The sequence below is a fragment of the Pogonomyrmex barbatus genome, unplaced genomic scaffold, assembly GCF_055798465.1.
Source record: "Pogonomyrmex barbatus isolate J1 unplaced genomic scaffold, ASM5579846v1 scaffold8, whole genome shotgun sequence".
Lineage (NCBI taxonomy): Eukaryota > Metazoa > Arthropoda > Insecta > Hymenoptera > Formicidae > Pogonomyrmex > Pogonomyrmex barbatus.
In genome coordinates this window covers 5,186,578-5,212,120 of record NW_028297182.1, presented here as the reverse complement: position 1 = coordinate 5,212,120, position 25,543 = coordinate 5,186,578, and the positions used below count along the sequence as shown (strand labels likewise).

Genomic DNA, 25,543 nt, shown 5'->3' with positions numbered 1-25,543 from the left:
CTAATAAAACCAACAACGTTCAATTTGTTATGCCGCAAGATCATTAATCCTAAAGAGTGCGCGTGATGTCTGGTCTAAATATTTCTTCATTCCAAACCAACAAAAAAAAAGTTCGCCAAATTTCATCGCTATTTTTTTGTACTTGCAAAATGTAGAGTTGTATAATGTAGCTTATATTTTCAATAATTTTTGAAGTTATAAATTTGCTATTTGGAATATTTTAAAGGAGGATTAGAAATTACTTAAATAATTATGTAAACTCTAAAAAGCAATAGTAAATTAGGATTTACAAGAAAAAAATTGAAGTTGTGTGCATTTTCGTATTATGACAATATATATTTGCAATGATCATAAAACGAGATTGAGTACTAAAGTCGTCCCTCGCTTCCTGAGCAATTATTACAGGTAAATGTGATCTAATTCATCTTCCTCCGGTCATTATCCTGACGACGATCAGCATAGCCGTACCGCACGCACTTGAATAAAAAAAAAGGTTATGAGCTTCTACTTCGAGTCTCTCCTATGTTAATATACATTAAGAGTAAAGGCTCATTTTTCTTATTCATAGATGCTTTTCAGATAATCAGGCAAACGCGCACATGACTGTATTATTCTCTCATTTAACACTGAACTAACAACGCATTAAGAGAGAGAGCATTGTTAAGGGAATGCAAATTTTCGGTAACTAATATAGCAATACCGGTACGTTTGTCGATAAATGTTTCGCGAACGTTTCAATAAATATTTAAACGCTCTCAATGATTACACTTAACGTTTATTGGCGAATGAACTTTAAAACTTTTAAGCATAAGAACGATGGGCCAATTGCTTGGGAATTTCATGCTTCCGCGAAGCTGAGAACGGGAAGCGGAAGAATGTAAAAAACGGTGTAAAGCCTCGTGTAATCTTTGTCGAGTAATGTCTCAAGTGGTATTGATTATTATAGTAGCAAAAAAAAACGAGCGAGAAGATAGCACGTAACATATTGTAACATATTGTACATCGTAAATGTATCAACGAGTAAATAATCTATTATTATGCGCGCGCATGCGTGCATTTAAATTTGAAAATTTTTAAATATTTAAGAATTACACACGTAGATATAGTTAATTCATAAGATTGTTACATAGAAATGGAATTGAAGAAATCTGAAAATATGCATCTGCATGTTTGAAGATAAATTGTGGCGGGAGGGTTGAAATAAGAGATCCAATGGAGAAAGAGTCCGCAAGTCAAAAAGTAACCAAACGCACATTCCTTGCAGATCGATAAGGGTGGTAGGGAGGATTGGCCTCTTAGCTAAGGGTCGAGGAGGAAGGCGAGTGGTTTTTATAGCCAGCGAAAGGACAGGGAGGGTCCTGGATCCTTGGGTACCCTACTCGACCAGAGTATCCCTAATATACGTCATCCGTTAACGGCACTTTCCCTCCATCTTTCCGCCGATCTCACTCCTTCCTATGAAAGCGGTCGAGTCGACTTTCTTTCTCCTTCTGTACGATAATATTGAGATCGCGAACGGTTGTATGGGATTACTCCGAAAAAGAACTGGCCCTTCCATTCGTCATTTCGGTGGTCCTTGACCAAAATCGAATCATATGCTTCTTCCGCGTGAATGAAATATCTGTAAAAAGATATTTCTGGCACTTGCAGTTCATTTACCTGTTGAAAAATTGCAAATTGTCGCAGCGGAGTTCTGATAAAATTAGTAGTTCGATAAATATATAGTATGTTAAAATTGTTACTAAAAAAAATATTATAACTTAAAATATATTTATTAAGGAATAGGATTTTATTATTAAGAGAACTCTAACAAAAGATTACATCTGCGTGTACTCATTTTTTTAACAAATAATGCATACATACGACTATCTTTTATGTGACATAAAGTCGCGCTCAGATCGCGGCGCGCTCTTCGAGTCCTTTCTTCGGCCGTAAGGTCGTAAAGTCCAAGCTGGGAGGGCTCGTCAGGAAGGAGATTAATTGAATATACTGAGTACACAGCATGGCAGGGCCGCATGTCACGTTCCGAGAAATCTTCAGTCTCAAGAAACCAGTGTTTCTGTCTTTGTCGACATGAATACATTAAATCAGAGAACACGAAACGTTTCTCAAATGCTCTCCTTCTCGAAATCATCCCTGTTACATATTCAACATCGAGGCATTCATGTTCGATAAAGTTTTTCAATTGTTTTTCTTAATCGATCAAGCGATATATTTATTTCCTTATTAATATCACGCATGTGTGAAATACTTATCATACCATTAAATTATTTAATAGAGTTATCAATTACTGCCTTTTCGTCATTTTCTCAATCATATTAAATATACGGACGGTTTATAAATATGGATGTTTAATGCTATCGTCGGGTCGCCTACATGCTGATATCTATCAGAGATCATGACACTCCCGTTCCTACGCCACTGACAAGAGCATATTCAATTCGCGCATAGAACGTGCGCGCTCTCGCCGCACGCAGATACGCATACTCTCACGCATGTGTGAGCTGACCCTCACCAACACCAACGACCAACACCTGCCTCTCCTCGGCGAATGCATAACGCGACCAGCACGCACACGTAATACTATATCCATTTGAATATGGATGCCTTATGAAGTCACACGTATCCTCCTCCCACCTGGTCCACCCTTTCCTTTTCTCCCTCTTTCTTTTTTATGCCTTTCTTTTTCCGTACTTCTACCTCTCTCTCTCTCTCTCTCTCTCTCTCTCTCTCTCTCTCTCTCTCTCTCTTCGTGTTCAGTCGTGTTTTTTACTTATGCACGAGCGTGGGTGGAGCACGTCCAACGGGAAACAAAGAGCGCCTCACGAAGAAAAGAGGTGACGCGAGAGGTGACCGAGAGAAAGAGAAAAGTGAAGCGGTTTATGGGGTGAAGTGGAAAATGATGGTGCAAGAGGAAGAGCACGAAGACTGGATGCGAATATGCGAAATGGTCCCCGACGGTTGAATATCGCAGAAAAATAGACGAGGAATTACAACGAGGGTGAAAATATACAGAAATTGCTGCTGGGCAGTGAAAAGAGACATGCAGTCGGGCATGCTTCATTAAATGATAAGAAACAATGAGATTACGATAATTCACTCCTTCTGCAAAACTTATTTAATTTCAAAATTTTATTTTAGAACTGCTCCTTACTTTAAGATAAACACTAAATAAATTATCCCACATATAATTTGAGGATTACGTTTTACACAGATTTAAATTTAAGAAGAGCGGGATTTATGACTCGTTAAATGAATCGCAATGAAACGGCGATCCAAGCGACGTTCAAACGGGTGGCCTCGATTAATCCGTCGCGAATCACCGATCAAGGATCTAAGAAGCGAGTCCAACCGCACGTAATAAATATCATTTGTCTCGCTTCCGATTCTGCGCTGGATGGAACGTTTATCCGTAACGAGCGGCTGACTCTATTCGAGTCCGATACGTGCGTCTCCTTGCGTAAGCGATCACTGTCGTACAAACAAAGGCATCTGTGTACTGATTATTCGATTCGTATAAGTATAAGATTGTCACTCTTTCTCTCTCTCTCTCTCTCTCTCTCTCTCTCTCTCTCTCTCGCGCCACGCACTTACATTGAAGATTCAGATCCGTTTTTGGACCGCCATGCGCGAGGGTCTCACATGAGAATCTCATTTGGAGCCATTCGATCGAATCTCAACGCTTGCTCATAATTCTCCCAGCAGAATACCGCGTGCAAATAGAATCGGCGCGAACGAACCGCACGATTGGATCCTTTGATCTGGCAGCAAGCGAGTCGCGGCGATAACCGTAACCCCTGGAAGCTCGTATTCGTCGTTTCTTCAACGGCGCACGGGACACGGCGGTGCGCGGCGGTCTTTTACGATTTTCCAGGATGAAAATAAACGCGCGCCCGCATCGGCCGGTGTTGCGCCGCGGCGGACGGCCCGCGGTCGCGGTTTGCCGCGATATTTCTGCATCACGCGCGCGCGCGCGCGCGCGCGCGCACCGCCGATTCGAGAGCCAAGAACTTCGGGCGAGCCGTCGACAATAAGCGTGGTCGCCCGCGAGTTGTAGCCAGTTCTCGTTAAAATAACGAGTCCTTACGATTCGAGAAGCTCATACCGCGCGTAATTATAACGGGAAACGATGCAGCGGCACATTTCGGTTATTCTTGTTTCTTTCGGTAAGTTTCGGTGCCATTTTCGCCGTAACGTTAAGGTATTCGTAAATAGAAACTCCGCATAAATGGCATCCACGCGTATTTGATCAAAGCGTGTCGGCAATTTACTTGCGTAATTTGTAAAATTAAGATATTATTTACATTTTATTATTATACGTGTGTAGTAAATACTATTATTGATATAAGCATTTTAGAGACTTACGAAATTATAAACAATTTCAAGTAACGGACGATTTTGAAAATAATTTTTGTATACTTGAGAATTAAAGTATAGAAATAACATTGGCATGTATATTTTCTTTAGAAAATTTTAAATTTTTTTTATACGACGTTCAAACGCACGATGCAACGGAGCAAATTTTTATGTTCCGATTACCTGAGTCAATTGAAACAATCATAATTCTCTAAACTGATGATTTCATTTTCATTCGAGCAAATTGTTTTCTTCGAATCCGAACGCGAATTTGAACGCGGCTGGGATAAAGCTGGGAGGAAGTAAAAAAAAAAGCGGGATGAGGAGCAGGCGATCCTGGGTCGGAAAGGACGAAGGAGCAGGGCGGAGCTGCGCCCGGAAGGGTGCGCGGGCGCGTTTCGCGCCGAACAACCGTTCGTGGGGTCGGAGGTCGCGTTCAGGTGCGACGAAGACGGAAAGGAGGGAACGCTTAGTCGAGCAAACGCACCCAGAAATGCAAAGTCGAAGTGCTGGCGTGAAGCGAGTTGCCCGCCGGGGTTCGACGTCGTCGCGGCGTGATTTCGCACTCCGGATAGTCTCCCTGATCTTCTCTCCGTTTGTTTAAATGTACCGTTCCGTGAACCGCGCGGTTGAGAAACCAGTCGCTTGACGGGTCAACGGATGACACGAAACTAATGATCGATCTCGACGAGGATCGTAAATTTGACATCGCAAATTTACTAGGTGTATTGTACATTATACAAAATCGGAGTGCCGAAAGTTCTCGCCGCGAACAATAAAACAACGCAACATTTCGGGCATCAACTGGAATATCAATCGATACTGCCCGCTGCCACGTGTTCACCGACAGCGTGGTTGTAGCTGTCTTTGGAGTGTAACCACGTGTAAATTAGCATTGTAAGAATGACTTTAATGTCGTAAAGAGGACTACAGAGGATCGCGGAGCACTGCAATTTTTGCTCAACGATTTTCACGTAAACTGCGTGTCATGAATTTTTTACATATTTATTACATAAATATGCATAAGAGAATAGTGATATGTGATATATTGGGGTTAACATAGGTAGGTAAAGCACATAAAAGCTTTTCTTATATTGTTTTACGTATGGAAAGGAAACAAAAAAATTATTATAGTAACTTATAAAAATAATCACGCACACGTCTACGTTTTACTGAAGAAAAATAAATTAGAATTGTTCCGAAAATTGCCAAATTGTTAATAGAATTTCTCGGACGTGGCAATTCGAAACATGAATATTCAAATACTCTTGCGATAGCTTTATCGAACAAGAATGTTTGTAATCTGTGCACGTGGTGAATACTTCGTATCGGAGCGGTACAGACTACACGTCAGCAATCGGCAGCGATAGCGGCTGGACACGAAGGCGATCAGTAATCAGCATCGTCAGCAAATGAGAAAGCAGCCTGCGAACACCTGTTCCTAACGGATGCTGCCGTTCGAGCAGACGTAAGAAGAGATGCAACGAAATCAGATACTACATGGACATCGAGAAATCGAACGATACGATATATGATATTTTTATCAAACAGTACAGGCTTATGTAAAACGAGTCAACTGGATATATCAGAGAGACGTGATGGAAGTATTTTTAATATGTAATATCCATGATATCGAATCAGATTGTATTTGATTATATAGTAAATTCTTCCATCATATGAGAACGCAAATGAGAATAAAAAATGAGAATGATCTTTAGCTTGCTACATTTTGTGCATAAAGTCTTTTAGATAAAAGATTTAACGACATTAATTAGATTTTTTTCAAGTTACGTTTTCAAGTCAATCTATATGTGTGTGTGTGTATATATTACGAAATACCATCTAGCATTGATATCAATTTCAAGTAACACACGTTAAGTTTCATTGATGCTCAAATTTGTAAGCATTCTACGAGGATTCTACGAGGAAATATGAGGATGACAATCCTATGGAAAACATGAATGAAAAGCTACGGAACTGGAGAGGAAGTTTCTACTGGAGAGAGAAGGATCGATCGAGAGTGTCTCTTTATTGGTGCGTCTCATTATTGATGAGTACGTGAGATTCGTAGCTGAACGGTCTCCAGCATCTTCCGCCGCCGAGCGAGATCGTATAAGCGGCCAACGGAGAGGCAGGTAGGATAGAAATCCAGGAGCGCGAAGAGGCGAGAGGTCGCGAGAGCTGCCGTGTGCACGATTCGCACCGCGGAGGAGAGACAGCCGCTGATCATTGGTGGACAGCGGAGCCGGGTCGCCTAGGTGGTGGGGAAGCCACCAGGTCGACTCCGCAGGTGGGGAAGGCCAGGAGAAGGCGGAAGAGGAGGCGTCGTCGACGCCGCTGCGGCGGTGGTAGTGTCCACGGATAGTGGTAGTGGTACCGGTAGCGACATGAAGAGGAGGCAGAAGAGGGCGGAAGAGCAGGAGGTGTAACGAGACGGAGGTGTAAGGAGAGGAGAAACAGGCAAACGCGGAGACAGGGTGAGAGAGGGGGCGGGTGGCGGAGGCCTTGCGGGGAACTCGGTTGCGGAGAGAGGGAGAGCGTCGCGAGGGTGGAGGACAAGGTGGCGGAGAAGGAGGAGACGCGAAGGACAGGAGAAGCCTCCTCCGCGCTGTCGGAGGACAGATCCGACGTGCGTCAGGATCCCAGCCGGACGGACGGACCGACCGATCTCTCTCTCTTTCGCCGCCGTCGGAGGAAACGGAGGAAGAGGACGCAACCGGTCGCGGTCCGGTACCGGAAGTCGGCCGCAGCGCGGACTACCCTCTCTAACGCGCTACCGTCGTCCGGTATGTGTCCGGTATACGTGCCTGAGCGTCGCGAACTACCTCTCGATCGTTTTCGTTTTCGCGACTGATCGAGAGTGAAGCTATCCACTCGCGCGTCGCGATAACCGATTGACGATTCGAGAGGGGTGGGGGCGGACAGCGTGAACCGATTGACAGGATAATAAACCGGTGCATAAACTCGCATGGCTCGGAGGACCGTCAGCGACGTTCTTACAGTTAGTGTTTTGTTTTCGAGTTCGCCACCCGTCGTGCAGCGATGAGATCCAAGCCGGTGGCGAGAAGACTGGCACAGGGTAAGTAGCGATTCTCATTCAGCATCATTAGCGATACGTATACCAATAAATTAATATATACGATTAATGTATTTAAAAAAATCTAACATCTAAAACATCAAAATTACGCAATTATTTATTTTACTTTTTGTTTTTTTGAGCGAATTATTGATATCTTGAAAAGATAAATGGTAAATTGAATAGTTTTGTAATTCTAATAATATAACACGAAATTTTGTAATTTTGCAAATGGAAAACGAAACAGTATAATTTTATATTTTCCAAAATTATTGTCTGTATGCTGCGAAATAATCTGTCGATATGCATATGCATTGTTTTGCACAGAGTTTTATAATTTTAATTACACGCAAGAAATGCGGATAGGAAAATACGAGAGAAGATTATAATTACTTGTAATTGTTTGTATACCTTGACGAATAGAAGCATTTAGAACACTTTCAAGAAGTATGTAGCAGTTTTTTAATTTCTCATATAAACTTTATGCATCGCAAACGGTATATGACACATTTTCTCGTTACAGGTAAACAATAATAATGAAATTTTAAAAAATAATATTATTTTTATTTTCTTAAACACAAAGTTCTAATATTGTAATTTTAATCAATTTTTTATTCTTTTTGTATTCAAGATCTGTTTTATGTCATATTTACACTTACTTAACGCAAAATATGTATTTCCTTTATTATAAAATAATAAATTTTACATTTATTTTATTATTATTTTTCTAATATTATATTATTATACAAATGATTTTTATTACATTTTAAATATTTTTCGTTTGTTAATATTTATCTCTCTATTGTTTTATATTATTTTGTAGCTATATTTACATTGATAGATTTCGACATCGAAGATTTATCGACCTGATTAAAATTAATTTATTTATAATAAACGCATTAAGTCTTAAAGAAATGAATTGAGATTAGTGTGCGCGCTTGTTTAAAGGGTTGCTATCAAAATATATCTATAATTTAAATGTCTATCAATTTTTTTATGAGCAATTCGATACAACTGCTGGCGAATCTTCATGATCGATAACAGGAATCAGAAATGAAACTCAATTCCATCGTGCTCCTGGAAACTGCTATACTAGAACGGAAGACATTACGAGTCTTTCCGCGGAACTTATTTAACGAGGCAATAAAAGCATACCATGCATGAGTACTATATAAAACTCATTTTCGAGACTCCGCTGTTGCAAAACGAGCTTGTGTCTTAGCCAAGTTGAGAGACTTCGCGATATTACCTACGATCGTTTGACAGATTTTATTTTTGACATATTGATCGCGTGACAAACCCTATGCGTACAATGCATTTAATTTTTTACACCCGCAACTGCAATTAGCTCTCTCTCGATTACTTTAAAACGTGTACCAAATATACTAAGTACCGTAATAGTTATAGCTTTTCCACAATTGTTTCTGCTTTTACCCCCGTCAATCGCGTCAGAAAAGATAAATTCCATAAATTATCGATTTTATCAAATAAACAAATCATCATCTAAATCTGCATCAACTTCGACGTATTTCGATTCCTTAGTTAAAGTGTACGCAAAATGTCTTCCGCGTTGAATCGTCGAACGGTACTTTCGGCAGAAACTACGACGTGGGAATATAAAATTTCGATAACAACTCGTTATCGCCCACATCGTCTTATCCCCTGTGTAATAATGGCCATTCGAGAGATCGGCGACGCGACCAGCCGATTGGTTCGCTCGCGAAATTGACCGCGGCGTAAATTTCCGATAACGACGTCGCGAACGACGAAACGTGTCATTGTCCGTGATGTCGCCGGTGGTGACACACGATGAGGATCACAATGTGTGAAGAAGAGTAGGCGGTTCTCGCGCTGGCGCATCAGCGCAACGTCGATATCGCGTGCCTTCTTTTCCTGTCTTGTCTCTGCTCGTCCTCTCGCCGCTATTCCACCTCCTCGCTTTCGAAAGTCCCGCCCATCGTTGGCCGACGCGAATGTTTACAATTCTTTCAACGTGTCTCTCGGGGTCTCAGCGTGGGAGACAAATCCCGCTCGTATCGATCGCGTTTTACAAGTTTTACTAGATAGACTTTTTAATATTTTGAGATCGTCCGTCGTTCATCCGTCAGCGACTTTCGTTCTATTCGTTTGACTTGATATCAGAGATGTGTCATATCAATTTTTTTGAGATTTGAATTAAATCCCGCCGTTACGTCATCGGAAAAATGAAATTTTGAAAGGAAATAAATATTGGATTGACAAGCTTGTCGGACAAAAGTGCGAATCGATCTCCCTTTGTACGCTGGTTAACAATACAGCATCGTTTGGTCTATAAAAGATTCGTTCGCGCTAACATGCCGACATTAATTTATTGTTGTATCCTGAATGGTACGGAATAAATTTTCAACGATTGATTACAACGAGATATACCGATATTTTTTCTCAGCGCGACGAAAGGACAATGACAGTGCAGCGCATAAAGACGGAAACATCGAGGCTACCTCTAGCATGAACCATTGACTTGCATTTATTTCTGGCATGTTGCTGCGCGGAATTTATTATTAACCTCGCTTCTGGCTCTCTTAGGGCGACTAGATTCAAGAAATGGAAAGTAGAAGCGCGGTACGTTTTTTTCATCTAATCGAAAATCAGAATTATTTAAATTGCAAAACCATATTCCCATATGTTATAAAATTATTAAGATTTCTCTCGCCATCTCTCGTGAATTTTTAAAAATATATCCTTATCCCAATATTAATTTAGAGAATTGTTTAGAAAAACATTTTTATTTAATATAGTTCAATAATAAATGTTTGTTAAAAGTTTTAACGATAAAAGGCTGCAGTTTGTGCACTGATATTTTCGACAGTCAGCTTATACACGCAATACACTTATTGTTAGTCTATAGCACTTACGTTATAATAAACTCTTTTTCCACGGTTCGATGGAAAGGGAATTTATTATGACGTAAGTGCTATCCATCGATTTTACCGATGAAAACATATGCTCTCAAACGGATCTTATAATCTGTAAAATCTAAAATCCCTTAAATTAATGCTTAAGTTGATAGTACTCACAAGTTGGTAAAATAATAGCCCAATTGAATCCTTTGTTGCCGTGAACAATTTTGTGAAAATATGACGTTCAAGAGAGAAAAGGAAGAGCGATACGCACAAAGACGATTTTTTTTTAGTATACAACATTGAAAATTATAAATTAATTTTTAGCGATAAATGTGACTTTATTTTATATAACCGTTAAAGAGATGAATACATTCAGTTGTACTAATATTTTATATTTAAGTTTAATAATTAAGCTTACGCATTATATTTTTACATTTTATAATTGTATTATTTTATAATTGTATTATAAATGTTCCATTTATAGAAATTATATGCAAAAATATTTATGTACTTTCGAGAAGAAATATATATTTTATAAAAACATTTTATGTAATTGTATTTTATTTTATTTTTAAATATGTATTTTTTATTCAATAACCATTGAAAATAATATATACAACTCGAATTCGAGATTTATCTCGTTCGAGATCGATGCAAGTATCTCTTTCTTCCTCTTTCTCTCTGATGAGCGCGATGCGTATTATGCACGCGAGACGAAACGGGAAATTCGTGAAACTGATAGGAAGCGGAAAGAAGAGGACCCTCTCTCTCTCCAGACCGCCAGGAATAATCGCGGAATCCACCTACCTACCGCGGGTTTGAAAGACGCATCATCCCATTGAGAGTCGCATCTAACCGCGGCACCGGAAGTCGTATCCGAGAGGAGACAAAGCTAAAGAAACACAACGCACGGAATACGTGGGAGGAGTAGGGGGGGTGGGAGTTCTGTTTCATCGCCGCTTTTGTCTCGCATCCTGAGAGAGAGCACGATTGAATGAAGAGTATGAATAGATCGGATGATCCTAAGGTAGGTCAGTCCATTCTCGTTCTGCGGGAGACTCCAGCCACAACGGATCCCATCTCTTCTTCTTTTTCTCCTTTTTTCTTACTGTCTCCTTGCTCCTTAGATAGATTCAATTAAGAATGTCTTCTTTCATGATCTTGGTGGTTTCTTACATTTTCTTTAAAACATGCAAAGCAATTAATATTATCAATATTGTCAAATCCGAAATTATTATTACGTTAAAGTTTTATTATCTTATAATTACTTACGTGAATTGGTAAAGAAAATCCAACTTGATCGATACATACTGATTAATCATAGAGGATGGTTTGCCAATAAATTTTGGTGATTATTAATTTTTCATAAAAAAAACTTTGGCTTCCTGAGTGATAATTTAGATTCTTAGAGATAATATCACAAATTGTTCTCGGCCAGTTTATACATTACATTGTGAAATTCCGGAAGTTTCTGAAACTAAAGGCGCTAAAGATTTTTTTGGCATTTCTGAACTGTTTTATGATAAAAAAAGATTACAAAATCTCATATATAATAATGAACTTACAGTATCAGTAATACATATAGTGACGCAATATTTCAACTATTTTTTTATGTAAAAACATATAATATATATAATAGTGATTAGTCATTACGCGGGCTATTTATTTTTAAATCTCGAAATCATCTCATACGACAAACGAATTAGGCGGTGGAACAATTGAGCAGCTGATCAATTGGTTACGGTCGTACGATATCTTCTCCTTTTCTATTACGACGGACAAACTTTTACGGCGTATTATATCAACGTATGCGACGAACATAATGCGAAGACGAAGCGATTATAGAAAGAAGAAGGAATAATGAATCATATTGGAGAGGTAATTCGAGAGAGGCAGATTTGGAAATTTAATGAAACTCAAGCATTCGGCTTCTAACTGCAAATTGCTTAATTTACCTCTCGCAAAATTTATTTAAAGACATCGTGTACTCTCTTGCTCAGTTTTATTTGTTTCAGAACCATTTAATAATTTTTATCTTTAAAATTAAAAAAAAAAGAAATAGCCATTTTTTTCTGCGCTTTGGGACAGTGGCGTTATCATTGTGCAAGTCTAACGCTGAACAAACTTCAGGGACTACCGCAGGCAGCAAGCACGATTAAAAAATTATGGCGCGATATATCAATCATCGCCAGATCACAGATTGTCTTCCGTTTCGTTTCGCTGGTACGGCTTTTAATTGGCAACTGCGTGTACTATGCTCTGCAGGTCTCGGCTAAATACTTTATCACGTTTCACGTTGTGTCGTGTGTGACAAGCACGTCAGGCAGCTCGTGCACTTACGTTTTACGACACGACTTGATGTTAATAAATGCTTAGACGAATTACTAACGGGAATGGTCGATCGCGAGTCGATCGCCTCGTAAAGCCGAGTATAATGAGATGATGATGCATTCTCTGTTTTCAAAAAAGGTTTTGTTATCCTGCCAAGTCGATAATATTTTTTTGTTTGTGAAAAAGGTTCTTTTCAATTGATAGGCAATTGTGAAATGATAATATTCAATATGCATTGATAAAATATATTAATGAAATACATATATGTTGGGATTGAAGGAATATATCTTTAACTAAAGAGGAAAGCATATTTAAGTTTATATTTAAATTACACAAGAACTCGATTTATTTAAAAATTTATTAAAATTTTTCTTTGTTAAAAAAATATTTATTTTTTTTTTAATTTTTAAATTATAGATATTCAGTTACAATTTTCTAATAAACATGGCTGATAAAGTAGCATATAGATTTAATCTTATATAAATAACGGACAATTAACTATAAAATTAATATTAAGATACGTTAAAAAATTAATAAGTAAACAGACAAATAATACTGACGCAATTTAATGATTAAATCATCTTTTTTTCATTTGTATTATGTCATGATACGCTTAAATGGAAATCCCGGCATCTTAAATAAGAAGTAAATGCTGACGTAGATAAAACTGATGCCGTAAACATAACCCGTCTGTTGAGGGTTCGTCAAACGCGCAATAGTATCGATATCAAACTCTAATTCGACGTGACGTCACTTCTGAAAGAGTAGCTTAAACATTCATTGGCGAGCCGGACGTGATCGATTCCAGCGACGCAAGCTGGAATTCTAACACAAATGCTTCCTCGAAAAACCGAGCGTGGTTATGCAGAATCCGATAACAGAAACTTGGAACAATCATTCCTACGCCTCGGATTTCCTTTTTACACTTTTCTTTTAAGTCTCCTCCTTCCTCAAGCCGCTCGTCAATATTTTCACGAGTTCACGTCGGTTCTTTCCTTCCGCACATTCGCCGTCACCGATTAACGTTCGTTTTGCCTACGTCTGTCATTTGTTTGCCATTTCCGGCAGGGAATGCAATCAGTCCGGCTGGAAACAAATGCAGCCAATCAGGCATGACGGACAAATACGCACGGACTGAGGCGGCCAGATCTTTATACGTAGTGTAAACGCTTTCAACACTGACGTCGATAATCGATCGTACGATGTGGTAGTATTTCCAAAGTTGTATGGACGATTGTAGAGAGTATCTAATCTATGAACGTAGATATCATGGATACAAATTATCTTGCAATTTAGAAAAAAAATGCAACAATTTTGTATAAAAATGATATTTATTAAGAAAGATATTAATTACTAAAAGAACACAATTACTTATATAAGAACATATTCAAACAAAAAAGATTTATCATTTTTTTAATATGAAGATATATTTTCGGCTACGTAATCATAGTACACTAGAAATTTATTATTTTTGAACAAAAATGTATAAAAAATTATACAATATATACGTATTCACACACACACACACACACACACACACACACACACACACACACACACACACACACACACACACACACACACACACACACACACACACACACACACACACATATGAAAATGATAAATATTTTCGATATAATATTGAAATAAATATAATAATAACACAATATTGATATTTTCACGATTGTGTAATGCAATATTTTAATCTGTATTTCTTTGTACACTAAACGGTCACATTTGCTTTGATAGATCTGTATTGCGATATCCTCCGAGCTGTATTAATCCGACAACGTAACGAGTGTTGTTATTGGGAGCACGCACTGGCGATAAGACGCCATTGTTGCCCGCAAGTTTGCAATTAAACAATTAATCATCTAATTAGACATTCGTCCTGCATCGGGATCTTTTCTCCTGTAACAGCCGATTGTTTGATAAATACACGTCCGTCAGTATATGTAACTTACCTCACGATTTTTGCCAATCAATGCTCGCGATCGTTCCACATTTTTATTTTAAATGCAACGATTAAATAAAGAAAAAAATGGAGAAAATAAGATGGATGGTATTAAAGATGCAAATCATAATTTCTTGAAAATAGCATAAGATCAGTCAGCTTTTACTAATTTATTATGTAACGGTCGAATGGACGTATATTACCTAGAATCACTTTTTTCTTATCATATAGAATTATTGCAGCACATTGTATATTACATTGTATATTACATTAAATCTGTATGTAAAATAATTTTTTAATTTTCTATATATTCAGGATCAATTTCAAATAAGTTTGTGCCCCTGGATACATGCTGCACTTCGCGCTATTGAGTCGTGAAATAGCTCGAGTAGTAACATAGGCGCCTCCGCTTCATTCGATGCAGTAATTGCAAAATTGCTAAAGTAGTTTACCATAAAAAGTAGTTCGGTATTGATATTTTAAAATAAAATCTTTTACGAGATATTTACAAATAAAGACATAACATGAAGTAAAAAAATTAATTATCGTTAATGAGATATTTAAAGGAAGATTAGAGCTTAATAATTTTTCTTTGACAGTTAAAGAAATAAAAAAAGTGTGAGAGAGAGGAAGAAAAAAGAGGAGATACGGAGTGAGGAAGAAAGCTTCTTAGTGGGCAAGAATCGGCGACAATCTCCTCGCGTTGTAACTCGTAAAGTGGTACCACTCGGATCAAGACTGCAGAAGTGTTGGCTGCGCCAGCTTCTGCGGCGATAATGGCGTCGATAATGACTGTAGAATTAGCATCGACGAAGCCGATGGTACGCTTTTAGCCACGTCGTGGTAATGGATGCGCATAATGCGTCGTGTCAGCGTGCATTATTGTTGACGAGGTTATTAAATCTCGGAATCCCCCTTTATCTCGCTCGGTTCCCGGTATGCCTTACGTGCCGCAAGAACCATGAAGAGTGCCGCGAAGAAAACGAGTCTTGGGAGGAGGACAACGGAAAGAAGAAAGAGCCGAACGGAACCGTAGCGGATGAGCACGCGTGTCCACGCATGAGCCGCCGATCATTAAAGACGATCGTCTCGTCGTTTTGTCTCTCGCGCTGATATCTCGCATCTCTCGGAATTGTCTCTGGGAATATGAAATAAGATAAGAGAATAGCGGTCGGCTGTCGTGCGAGTGTCGCGATAAACTTTTAGGGCGTCGCGTATCTCTCGCGTATCTCTGTTAAAATAAATCAAAACTAGTGTGTCCATAGAAAAATGTCGAGATAAAAAAATAATGTTAGATGAATGCAAATAACCTGTAAAAATTATTACAATGTTACAATCGGTCGTTATTACACATTTTTCACAAATGCACCGCACAATGCACTTCTTTACATAACGAATTTCTAAGAGAGAAAGAAATTTTCTAATTGAGACGTATATCCCTAATAGCTTTGTCTTATTAAGATGTTATTGAGATGAACATTATATGAAATGGTAATGTTATGCTTATTTATTCCTATCCACATTGCATTCTTTCTAGTCACGAACTTATATTCGCATTTATCGGCGGATTGACAGACCCGATCGGACGATAAAAGCGTTTGACGAAACGGAAGTGGAAAGGCGAACGTACAGAGAAAAGCGTTGTAAATGTACGAGTGTCTTCGAGTTAGAAGGGAGACCCGAGCACCCTTTGGAGTGGCTCGCGTGTCTGGCATTGCTTTACGAGTCTCATTTCCCGCGACGTCATTCCGCCACGACCACCACTACTTACGCTCATCAACGTTGCCGTCGCTCACGGCTGGTCAGCGACGATTTCTACTAAACTGGGCCAGAATAGCAAAGATCGTGATCGAATCGACGCCTCGATCGATTTATTGAAAAATGGATAAAGTAATACGCGCACACACACACACACACTGCTAAACGCGATGTAGGCACTAGCGTCATTCTTAACTTATCAGCCTCGCGTATATTTTAGCAATGCACGCTACATATCCGCCGAGTCAACGCAATCGATCTACTCTGTTGTGATATTTTTAAGCAAATTCATGCTTGCACAATTTTGAGCAGGAAGGCAGAGCATATCTGGTGATTGTAGAATCGGTCGACTGTTGTGTCGCGTAATTTAATAAGCCCGGTTTTCGTGCCTCTATCGATCGGCGGTGTTACCCAAGACGCGCGTAAGATTTTCCCGATGACAATCGGCCTGCGAGCGTGTACTCGGCTCTCGTGCAACATAAAAGTGTCCCTATGGGGACGGAGGTGCCGCTCGTGCCGGACTCATTCGTGGTGGCCGCCGGTGGTGGTCGGAACCAAGAAGTAGGTAGTCGATGTAGGAATGACATGAGTGGTTATCTCAGTGGCCACGCGATATTGTCATCAGGGGTGAGAGGGCGTAAAGGTAGTTACCGTAAGAGTGGGAAAAAGAGAAGAGGCGATTGTGAAAGGGGGGAGGGGGAGAAGGGAAACGGCAGAGAGAGAGAGAGAGAGAGAGAGAGAGAGAGAGAGAGAGAGAGAGAGAAGACGCGGTGAAAGGAACGAAGGTGGACTAACAGAAGAAGGTGGAAAGGAAAGAGAGAGCGCACGATAAGATCATCTTACCACCCTCTGGCATAAGTCGACAGTGGCCTTTCCCTGCCCTGACCAACTCCCTCCGTGACTCGACGGAGACCATTTCGACGATAGCGCACACCACCTCACCATGCTCGGCGTGTTATCTCGCACGCGAATTAGCTCTACAGATTTTCTCCTTTTTTTCCTTCTCCCTCTTCCAGTTACCCCTCTCTCTCTCTCTCTCTCTCTCTCTCTCTCTCTCTCTCTCTCCTCTCTCTCGCCCCGCGCCTTCGGCGAACTCGCTCGTCACCCCTGCGCTACCACTTCTAGTCGACGACGTTGCGACAACGTCGAAGAAGGAGGAAAAGTTCTCGCGCGCGCTCTTCATGCAATCCACCCGTACATACAACGCCAGCCTCCTCCCTCTTCCAGCACGTCTATCGCATTAGCGCACCGCCACGTTGTCGGCTGCATCACGCTGCACCTGCATTGCATGATGCGAGGCTTGTGATTAACGCGCTGCCTTGGGAGAATCGCGGCGCACCGGCGCATGATGCCGTTTATTGGAAAGCAGCTAACCACAGGGCTTTTCTTTTAACCGTGATTGTTACCCTTTTGCTAAATCACGTAACATGACTGGGACGAGAATTAACATCAGAGCTCGAACGAGTCGCAGTCATTTAAATACTCTTTACTTTACGCGTCAACACTCCCCTAACGTCACCGAACGTTTTTCATTGTAAAATTTCTGATATTTGACATTTGAAGATAAAGTTGCAGAATTCAATAAATTTCAAAGGAATTACCGTGTTAATTGTAAATTCGATAGATCGTACAAAGTGTTTCCAGATGCTTTAAGTGATTGAGTAACTTATTTGCTGTCAACATTCTAGTCCTCAAATTTAAATACTTTTACTGATAATGCAGTTTATCTGTATATCTGTACCAATATCTATTGTGGAATGTAGAGAAACGATGTACGCTGTTGTTGCGATAGAGTCTCATATTTCGATCGTTTTGGATAAGAAAGAAGTCATTGGTGCAGGATCGTATATAGATCGTGTTTAGACAGGTCTGAAAGATTTATCGATATAGCGACGCGATTTTACGATCAGTCCAGCAGCGGTATGTAATAGTTGTTTAGGTATCGTGACGTATCCGAGGTATCGCTTTTACAGTTTTGGAAATGTAAATAGAGAAAAGCATTTGACTCTCTCGCTTACGTGATGTAAAAAAATCTAATGAAGAGTATAAGAAACTGACACACATATAGAAAGTGCAAAAATAATTCCATATTTTTTACTAACAACTATCTAATATAATTATAATAATTCGCATAATTGATATATTATTAATTAAAAATGGTATTTCTAATATATGTTGTTAATAGTTCGAGAACCTTCTTTTTTTTATCACGATACTTCAGTGATCTATAAAGGCTATGTCGGATCCTAAGAGCACTTTTGATCAATGTTATTCAGTGTACTTACATTATCTCGAGTATTAATTTCATTAACTTACAAGATATTACGGGAATTAAGCAGACGCTGAGAACCTACAAAGTCAAAGACCTCTTTTTTCGTTACCTCTATTTAACTAATAATTATTAAATAATTATTTTCTTCTATGGATCAACGCTATGAGCATTATTCTAAATTTTTAACCATAACCAATTCTATGTTTTTTTTTTATTGAAATAAAAATTATTTTTATATAAATAAAATAAATTTGAAATAGACAATTGCAGTTTTGAGGTAATTCAGAAGTGAATGATCAGGTAACAGCAAAAATAGAAGGAATATATTTTTTTCGTGCAAAACTTTTTTGTAACTCTATATTGTTATTTATCGCTAATAACTGCGAGAACCTGAGATCTTTTGACGACCGAATATTTTGTCTCCGGGATCTCGATGTTCGGGACTCCACGCATCATATAATATTTAAAATGGTTTAGAATGACAAAGAAACGGACAAACACGTGGCCACGAGAAATATGTTGCCGTTTCGAGGCACGTACACCACTGTTGCGTCTATTTTATCCTTGCGGAGCTCGACGCAAGAGGGTAATGCTCTTCTAAAGCGTTAGGGATACGCGAGCAGCGTGGAATTCGATTTCGAGTGTCGTTTCTCGATTTCCACGTATATCCGTATAGTCGAGTGAAAACGTTGACGTTGATTTAGCAATTTTATTCGCGTGTGTTGCGATACAATTGGGCGATTGCGAAATATTGCAACGTAATTATATAATCGCGCGCGCGCGCGTGTGCGAATGCTTTGCTGAAATATTAATTGAATTGAATCGAATAAATGGAAAAAATGAAAGGAAAAAAAATTAGGCAAAAGGAAGAAATTATTATAGTCTACTTCGTATATTTGTCTACGCGTTTTATATATAATCCGTCTCCGTCGAGAATTTATATCGCTTTGAGCGACTGCTTGGTCTGGTTATGTCGCGTTCCGCTCCGATGACAGTCAGTAGTAGACGCGTGAAATTACCCTTTCGCCTTCCGCATATATTACAATAATGGACCAGTCACTTTGGATGACTCTTGTTTCTGCAAAACGTTTACGTACTCTCTCAACTATTATTCCAACCTGTCACGTCTTTAGGTGACAACTGAACGGAAATCAATACGCGCGGCAAATCGAAACAAGTTCGAAATAGGTTCTCCCCGTGGAATCACGGAATGCACACGCATGTCTTTATATTTCACTGATTCCCTCACGTTCTCGCTTAAAAACGTGCCAAAACTTTTCTTTACATTATCGAAGGCAGTGTTGTTATGATATAGTTGTTAGTTACGATATAGTTTTATTTTGCAGTGATAATAGATATTAAGTAGCTATAGTAAAAGTTGAGTTGAAAATAAAATTGTAAAATTATAAATTATATAAAATAAATACGTGACATATGTTATTTGTATATATGTTATTAAAGTGTATGTATATATATATATATGTTATTAAAGATAATTGTCCAAGTTTCCGACTTGGTTTCTAGTTTACGATTGCATCGCAGGTGTGCATTGTGAGAAAAGAAAAAAAGTCCTCGCTATATGTAATCATAATCACAAGCATGTACAAATGCAGATAGACGAACAGGGGAGGATTAGAATTCGCATAGCGGCCGTAAAGATATCCGGTTTATCGCTCGGCCGACCACTAAACGCCGTTCAATTGTCTCGAGTCATAAAACAAATGGCTCTTCGTGGATTCTTACACGAACACAGCCGCTCGATGCGGATCATGTCTGCAGGGCTTGATCGATCACGATCGCGAATCGTAAAGAGGGAATATTAACCTTTCACGACCATTCGTAAAGTTCATGCATTTTGAACGTTACTTGTAATAATTGCACTGCTTTGAAAAAAAAAAAAAAAAAAAAGTACATCATGTAATATCGCATTATATTTTTTTGTAAGGATATTGTATATCAGTACTTTACTCTTAATTGTATTTGAAGATGACCTATTTGTTCAATAATTTCATCTGAATATAATTTTATTCTAATTTCATATCGCAACTCGACTCCGTTTCACACGCCCGAAAGCCATTCCCGAAGAGAAAGAAATGTTTGTCGTTTATTTTCGAGAAGAAAGAATATTTCCGTCGCGTTATCGAGTAACTAAATACAAAGACGGTTCATTATCTTCTTCGAGCGGATTCTCCGCCGGACGAGGTCTCGAATGTCTTTTCTAAGCAGTCTCTTCTCTTTCCATTTCTGTCCTATTCTCTTCTCAATAGCGGCCTCCTTATCTTTACGGAGATTCGCGCGGTTCACTCCGCTGAATTGAATTCCGCTATGGGAATCGTGATCGCCGGTCTCTCGCAGTTTCACAGACGTATGCGCGTATGTGTGAGATTGCGCGAACGCGCTTTACTCGCGATGGCTTTTACGTACCATAAATTTATTTAGATCGTGTATTACATTTGAATATTCATACGTATATAATACGTATTATACGGTCAATTAGATCAAGATTTGATCCAGCGAAATTGCTTTCAAAAGTTACTTTTAATTTCAAAATAAATCGTTGAATTTTTCTGAAAAATTTAAATTTTTATAAATTCTGATTTTTAAGACAATAAAATGTTTCCTGTCGCGTATTTTTCGCACGGGCTAAAATGCATGCGGGATACTCGCCTTCGCGCAGCTCCGAATATTTATGCGCTTCTCTACACGTGCATACGCGTGTCCGTTTTTGGTATGCATCTGTGCGTGTGCACGTTGCTTTCATGCCGTTTGTTCTCCGCTTGGGAACGAGCGGCATGAGACAAAAACTCGCGAAGACTGAAAGAGCGAGAGAGAGAGAAATGAAAAGGCGGAGAGGAATGAGGAGAGAAATGAGGAGGCAGGAGGAGAAGAAGAAGAAGAGCAAAGATCGGCTGGTGGCGCGAATCGGGTTTAGGACTGTGTCAAATGACATTGGCCAGGACAAGACCGCCGCGGTGATGGTCCTGGGAATATCACTACCATTACCGATATTTTCTTTCTTCTCTTCACGCCGAGGCCTCATACGATCTCAGGATGGAACTCCGAAGAAGATTCGCGAAGGTCGTAGGTCGCACGAAGATGAAGCGAGCATCGTGAGCTGAGAGACCAATGCCGAATTACACGCCTTGCGCATATATCTTATGCTTCGTGACCTTCTTTTATTAACGAAATATTTCTCGGAATTTTTGTTCCGTTCTCGAGAATATTCGTAACTGATGCACAAAAAAGTGCATAGTGTCATGAAATTTTAGAGAAATTCAATAAAATTTGCTGGTACTGCTAAAAATTATTTTCTAATAATTATAGGATTATCGAAACCTATTCTTATTATTCTTGTTATTGTAATGCTTTTCAGCATTAAATTTAATTCAGTTTTAATGAATGCTCATGCTAATTGTTATTTTAATTATACTGTTCAGAAAATGATTTTTTTTTTATATCGAAACGAAATTATTTCTCACAGCTTTTTGGAAGTTAAATGTGAATCCGATTTCCAAATTTCTCAAAATTGTGACGTGATAAAACAATTTGGAAACTATTTGGATTCATATTCAACGTTAAAAAACTACGGGAAAAAAACTTAATATTTATCTGGTGTTTTTTTTTTGTTGAACTGTGTTATATAAATATTCTATAATTCCTGATTTGTTTAAATTAACAACTACGCATGGACAACATTGGAAGATCTCAAGAAAGGTAGGACATATGCGCTGATCCTCCCAGGACATATGCAGATTTTGAAATCGAAAACCTACGAGGATGTGGGCGGATGTTCTTGACTGAACGACTCTGTTTTGAGATATGACTTCGTTGGATCCCGACTAATCGACCGCTACATTCGAACAGATGTTAACATCTTCAGGATACAACTATCCGACCGCTTCTTTCTGATCTTGTTCGAGCATCGTTAGGAATTTGGAAGACCGCAACAAAAATAGCGCCATTTTTTTTTTGTATACATGTGCGTGTATATGTGTTTGTATACATGCGATAATAATATAGTTGTGCGTTTCTTTATTAACTTATTATAAATTAATAGATTAATATTTATAATAAAAAATTAATTTTTGTGAAATGCAAATTTGACAATTTGCGTTGATTTACAAAGAGAATGACAGTGACCGTTATTCGAATGTCATCCTTCGAACCAATCTTTCATCGCAGAGTAATAGTTTCATATTATGTCACGCGACACTGTCAAACGTGTACATGAATGGCGTAGAGCGGGCGGACATGTGTGAAATTAGCTTAATCTTCGAGCTCGGATGACAATGGTGATACAAACGTGGTATGTGTACGACACGTATCGTCCCGTGTACAGGGTGACAAATCTCACCCAGTCGACACCCCTGTCCCGCTGCTGTCTCCCCGTGTAAATACATTAGAGGATGATCCTCTCATTGGCGTAGATATTTTCGCAAAATTTTAATATTTATAACACAATCTTTATTTACTTATCTATATTTATTTTTGCACGACAATAACTTATATTTTAACGTATATATCTGTATATCTTGAGTATATAAATATTTTTGTACTTAATATTTCTCTCTTTCTCTTTCTTATGTTGCAATTAAAAGAAGAAATTAATTAATAATAAATAATAATGATTTGTAACAAATGAATATAATGTATATTTACAAAATATTAAATTTTGAAATTAAATTTACAAAATTTATTGCTCACAGATTGAAAATTTTACACATAATATAATGTCAAAGACAACATTTATTATATAGATAATTATATATCGTTTTGAATAATTATGTGTTGTTTTCAGCATCCACATTCTTAACTTTTAGTCTAATAAATCAATATAAGAATAAGAATTTACAACTATAATTAGAAAATCGTCCGTCGACGGAGCTTGTTCACACAGAACGATCGCGATGTGTATTCGTGATTGTTTAGTCCGACGCCATTGACAAGCAGATATCGGCGGTGCAGTAATTTAACAATGAGCCAGCTGGCGCGTGCTGCAGGGAAGGTTGCGACCCCTAATGTAGTTATATAGTGTACTTTCCAACACGAGCGCACACCGACGCTAGTTGCACGCGCGCACACATTCGTAGAATTTCACGCGGCACGGCCGACAATGAACGGGGATGCCTCAGCCCTTTTGTCATGGCGGTTCCCGCGTCAATGCACACCGAGTCTTTCGCCTATTTTTCGATCTCTCTCTCTCTCTGTCTCTTTCCATTCTTCTATCTTCTCCTGTCTCGGATCTCTGTCAGAACTAGATTCGTACCACAAACCACCCCTATTTATCGTACGTAATTCGAGTTATCGATGCTTTTTTTCTGTGAGTTCAGTATTTCACGTTCGTCTCTAAACTTAGGCGGAAGTTTCAATTATTTTTAAAAAGAGATCCCAGAGATTTTATATATTTACGAGATACGAAACGTCATGTGTAATGTTCCGGCATTCAGAAATATCAGCAAACGAAAGATATACGGTAATAAAGGTATTATCTTTAAAATAGCGAGTGATTTATTCTGGTGTTCTCCGATGTTGATTTTTTTCTTTGATATCATACGCATGATCGTGATATTATTTTACCGTGGATATTGCTGGAGAAGTATGAATAATTTGCACGATCTGTGATTCCGCTGTGCTCCTCGCCCCCCCCCCCCTCCTCCTCCTTCCTGGCTTATTTCGTCGCCCCTTTGCGTCACACGAGCGAGAGCCGCGTCCCACACCCGCCCGCTCCGAGCGTTATGATTAAGTAATAAAACATTTAGAGACCCCCCTCGCCAAACTGAAAAACATCCCTCGATTCTGGCTCCTGCGTACTACGTCTCCATTCGATCTACCGACGCGTAACTTCGTGCACACGCAGACTGCGTACGCGTGTGCGTCCGCAGTAAAGGGCGTGACGACAGATGCAACGGAACATATCTACCCCGTCTCGGCTGGGCGTTTCTTTCTGTCCCTCTATATTCCTCTGTCCTCCTCTTTCTCTGCGCTGGCGATCATAGATAGCGTCCGCGTCAGGAGCGGTTTTGGGTCCAGATCACGATCGTAATTCTTGTGATCATTGCGCGGCGATCGCAAACGGTCCCCTTGTCCCTTCTTACGTGCATTGTTTATTGGAAAGCTGACTTCCGGTGCGTGGCTTGCGAGATGCGAGATAAATTTTGTGATCGAACATTAAATAGACAATTGAAACGGCGAACGAACTGCTACGAATACTACTAATCTACTGACGTCGTGGAAAAAAACTTACTTCCATGTGATATTTAATTTCTGACATACACTTATAATTCTATGTAATTTTATTGTTCTGCATTCTTTAAAAAAGCCGCATGAGACACATGTCTCCAGATAATAAAATCAGATAATAAAATACAGAATTGTAGTAGACCACTGAAATAATTTATATCTAATATTATTTATGGTAAAGGTTGCAATTAAACTATAATACATTTTGCATGTTGCTTTATAATTAGTTATAATTCCTTTGTTTTTTGCACCGGGAATATATAACATAGATATCGATCAGACATGGTTTGTAGCTTAATAGTCTTTCTTATTTTTAATATTTTATGTAAAGTCAAGAAGATTTGCTTTTGCCAACAACTATATGTCGTTATTTTCACCAGACTCACAAAGTTGTTGTAGGTCAAAGTCAAAACTATATGTAATGCTTTTTTTTTTTTCATATCGCATAATAGAGCGTAAGTGTTCTTATTTTTTTCTAATCTCACTCTTACTCATACAATATAAAGATAAATATCCTATTAGGATCTTGAAAATTACCGACCCACTCTCTTTCAATCGTCGTTCTATCATTTCGTCGTCGGACGAGCATTATTGGCCCGACACGAGCGGCTATCGTTGCGTGTGTCGAGACAATGGCACGGGTTACCGGATGCTCGTGCTTCCAAGCTTGA

The 25,543-nt window shown here is 39.0% G+C and overlaps 1 protein-coding gene across 1 annotated transcript in view; it reads left to right on the top strand.

Moving 5' to 3' along the window:
- Positions 1–4,780: 4,780 nt before the first annotated feature.
- LOC105427721 (transcription factor hamlet) overlaps positions 4,781–25,543 on the top strand; it is a 79,670-nt gene continuing 58,907 nt past the window's right edge. The window contains exon 1 of the mRNA XM_089083657.1: positions 4,781–7,435. Within this exon, the coding sequence (XP_088939783.1) occupies positions 7,399–7,435 (37 nt within the window). The 5' untranslated portion in view covers positions 4,781–7,398. The remainder of the gene's footprint in view (positions 7,436–25,543) is intronic.